At 38.2% G+C, this 3,085-nt stretch overlaps 1 protein-coding gene across 6 annotated transcripts in view; it reads left to right on the top strand.

The window, feature by feature from the left end:
• Atf2 (activating transcription factor 2) overlaps window positions 1-3,085 on the top strand; it is a 72,628-nt gene that overhangs the window by 55,682 nt on the left and 13,861 nt on the right. For all 6 annotated transcript variants that reach the window (XM_021192628.2, XM_021192627.2, XM_029536155.1 and 3 more), the window contains one exon: window positions 2,550-2,699. In XM_021192628.2, coding sequence (XP_021048287.1) covers window positions 2,550-2,699 — 150 coding nt within the window. The remainder of the gene's footprint in view (window positions 1-2,549; window positions 2,700-3,085) is intronic.

Below are 3,085 nucleotides of genomic sequence, written 5' to 3'. Positions count from 1 at the left end.
AAAAAAAAAAAAAAAAAAAAGTGGGACTGTTATCCAATTAAAGAGGAAATGCCTACTAAAATACATATATAATGATCTCAGGTGAATTCTGGTGACATTTTATGTATCTGTTATGGATTGTGGTCCTTATATAATGAAGAAATTGCTAAATTTTGGATCTTTGTAGAATTTTATAAGTTGTGTTAATTGGAAAAAATGAAAACAATTCTTGGATTATTTAGGAACCTCTTTGAAAAGCTCTCGCTCTCTCTCTCTCTCTCTCTCTCTCTCTCTCTCTTTTGGTTTTTTTTTAGACAGAGTTTCTCTTTATAGTCCTGGCTGTCCTGGAACTCACTTTGTAGACCAGGCTGGCCTCGAACTCAGAAATCCACCTGACTCTGCCTCCCAAGTGCTGGGATTAAAAGCGTGTGCCACTACCGCCTGGCTTGGAAAGCTCTTTTGAGCAACTATGCCTGGATGCTCAGAGCAGTGAGTAATAGTTGCCAATCTGTTTAACATTTAATATCCCATACAGTTATATTTACATCTAGCAAGTGGGTAAAGCACTAGATCGATTACATGACTCTTACACACAAACAGATCCACTTGTATATAAAGAAATCTTTTTCTTCAGATACATAAAGTTTCTTTTTTTTTTTTTTTTTTTTAATTTATTTATTATATGTAAGTACACTGTAGCTGTCTTCAGATGCTCCAGAAGAGGGCATCAGATCTAGTTACAAATGGTTGTGAGCCACCATGTGGTTGCTGAAATTTGAACTCAGGACTTTCAGAAGTGCAGTCAGTGCTCTTAACCACTGAGCCATCTCACCAGCCCCATACATTAAGTTTCTTAAGAAAAATGTAGAAGCTGAGGTGGGGCTCAGTGGTAGAATGGACATGTAGCATTCATAAAGCCCTGGATTCATTTGGAGAGGGGGAGGAAGGGAGTGTGGGATAGTAAAACTATCTCTGATTCAGATATTTGGGGCTTATCTAGATTTCAGTTACTGAGCACAGTGTCAGCAAAAATGGCTCCAAGTCTCTGAGATCACTGCAGTCCCATCATTAATCATGTTTCTATTAATCATTGAACTAGTTTTTTGGTTTTGGTTTTTGTTTTTAAAGGATACAGATAAACTTCAAGTTTCATTCATTCATTCATTGGTGGTGTGTGTGTGTTTGTGGAGGGAGGAAGGGAGGGAGGGAGATGAGAGAATGGGTTTCACTATGTAGCTCTAGCTGACTTGGAATTCTCTGTAAAACAATAGAATAGGCTAGCATTGAACTCAGAAACTGTCTCTGACTCTCCCTAGTGATAGGACCAAAGGCATGTACAGCCAAGCCCAGTTCAAGTTGTATCTTTATAAAGAATGTATCAACAACATTGGATTTGTCATACTATCAATGTTCATGAGGTCTAATTCAGTTACTGGCAAAATAAAGTAGAACAGAAAAATATTCCAGAGATGGCTTAGTGGTTAAGAACACTTGCTTCTCTTTCAGAGGACCTAGATTGGTTTCCATCAACCACATGGCAGCTCACAACCAGCCTGTAACTCTATTCCAGGGTATCCAATGCCCTTTTCTGACCTTCATGAGTACTAGGCACACAATATCATGTACATACTTACATACAGGCATGCATGCAAGCATATACACGCACACACATAAAATAAGTAAATCCTAAAGGATAGAGGGAGTAGTCTTCCTAGTAGGAAAGAGGAAAACCATAGATTTAAATTTTTAAGTTCTTCAGTATGACAGATTCTAATAGTAGCCTACAAAATGCAGCATCGGGGGGCTGGAGAGATGGCTCAGCAGTTAAGAGCACTGACTGATCTTCCAAAGGTCTTGAGTTCAATTCCCAGCAANCACATNGTGGCTCACAATCATCCGTAATGAGATCTGATGCCCTCTTCTGGTGTGTCTGAAAACAGCAACAGTGTACTTAGACATAATAACAAATAAATCTTTTTTAAAAAAATGCAGCATCAGATTGCTATGATAGCTCATCTGGTAAAAGTGCTTTCAACTCTGGAATCTATGGTGGAAGGAGGCAATCTGAGTTGCATGATGAGTACACGCACACACAAAATAAGTTTCAAAATGGAACATGAAGTTATCATCCAAGTAGACATTAAAAACATGAAGGCAGAGGTCAAATAAGGCCAAGTCTGGATCTTAGAATCTGGGCAAAGCCCGATAAGAGGTATGGGCTTAGGGTAGGAGAGGGTAGGTCAAAACATACATAATAGTTAACATTACAGTTTTTAGTTTAACAAGGCTAGCTATGTTCAGATACTGTATTTTCATTTTTTAGGCCTTCTTCAAAGTATAAAGTCCTACAGTTGTACCAAATAGCACATCGGAGAAGCTTTCCAAACCCAGGTTGTCATGTTGATGTTTATTGTAATCCATTGAAGTAAAGTAAATGAAAGCAATGTAAAAGCCAGTGTACTTATGTGTTCCTTGGCAAACACTGTCTTTGGGTTAAACAAAGAGTACTTTGAGAGTTAGAATTGTATATAACATAGGGACCATTTTTTTTAATGGCCTTTGCATTTCAGAGATTAAAAGCTGCTTTGACCCAGCAACACCCTCCAGTTAGCAATGGTGATACTGTGAAAGGCCATGGCAGTGGATTGGTTAGGACTCAGTCAGAGGAGTCTCGCCCACAGTCCTTGCAGCAGCCAGCCACCTCCACTACAGAAACTCCGGTATGTGTGTTGCTTTCATCAGTCATCACTCTGGTCATCCTTAAAAAGAAAATACAGTGTAGCTTATGTGACTTCTTTATATAATTATAACCTATAAGCTTATAAATAGAGTATAAATATATCTACCTTAATTTGATATTTGTTTTGTGTTGATAAGGAATAATTTTTCAAGTTTATCCTTTGGACCACATCCTAGTAGTCAGAAGTTATAGTTCCTCAGCATCATTTCCAAGAGCTTTGTTTGGTTTTATTTTGTTTTGTCTCCCACACTGCCATATTTTATGGCACGGTGTATTAGTCAGGGTTCTCTAGAGTCACAGAACTTGCAGATAGTCTCTATATAGTAAAGGAATTTATTGATGACTTACAGTCTGCAGTCCAAATCC

Source organism: Mus pahari, chromosome 3 (genome assembly GCF_900095145.1).
Source record: "Mus pahari chromosome 3, PAHARI_EIJ_v1.1, whole genome shotgun sequence".
Classification (NCBI taxonomy): domain Eukaryota; kingdom Metazoa; phylum Chordata; class Mammalia; order Rodentia; family Muridae; genus Mus; species Mus pahari.
The sequence above is the reverse complement of the archived record's forward strand: the minus strand, read 5'-3'. Positions and strand labels throughout refer to the sequence as shown.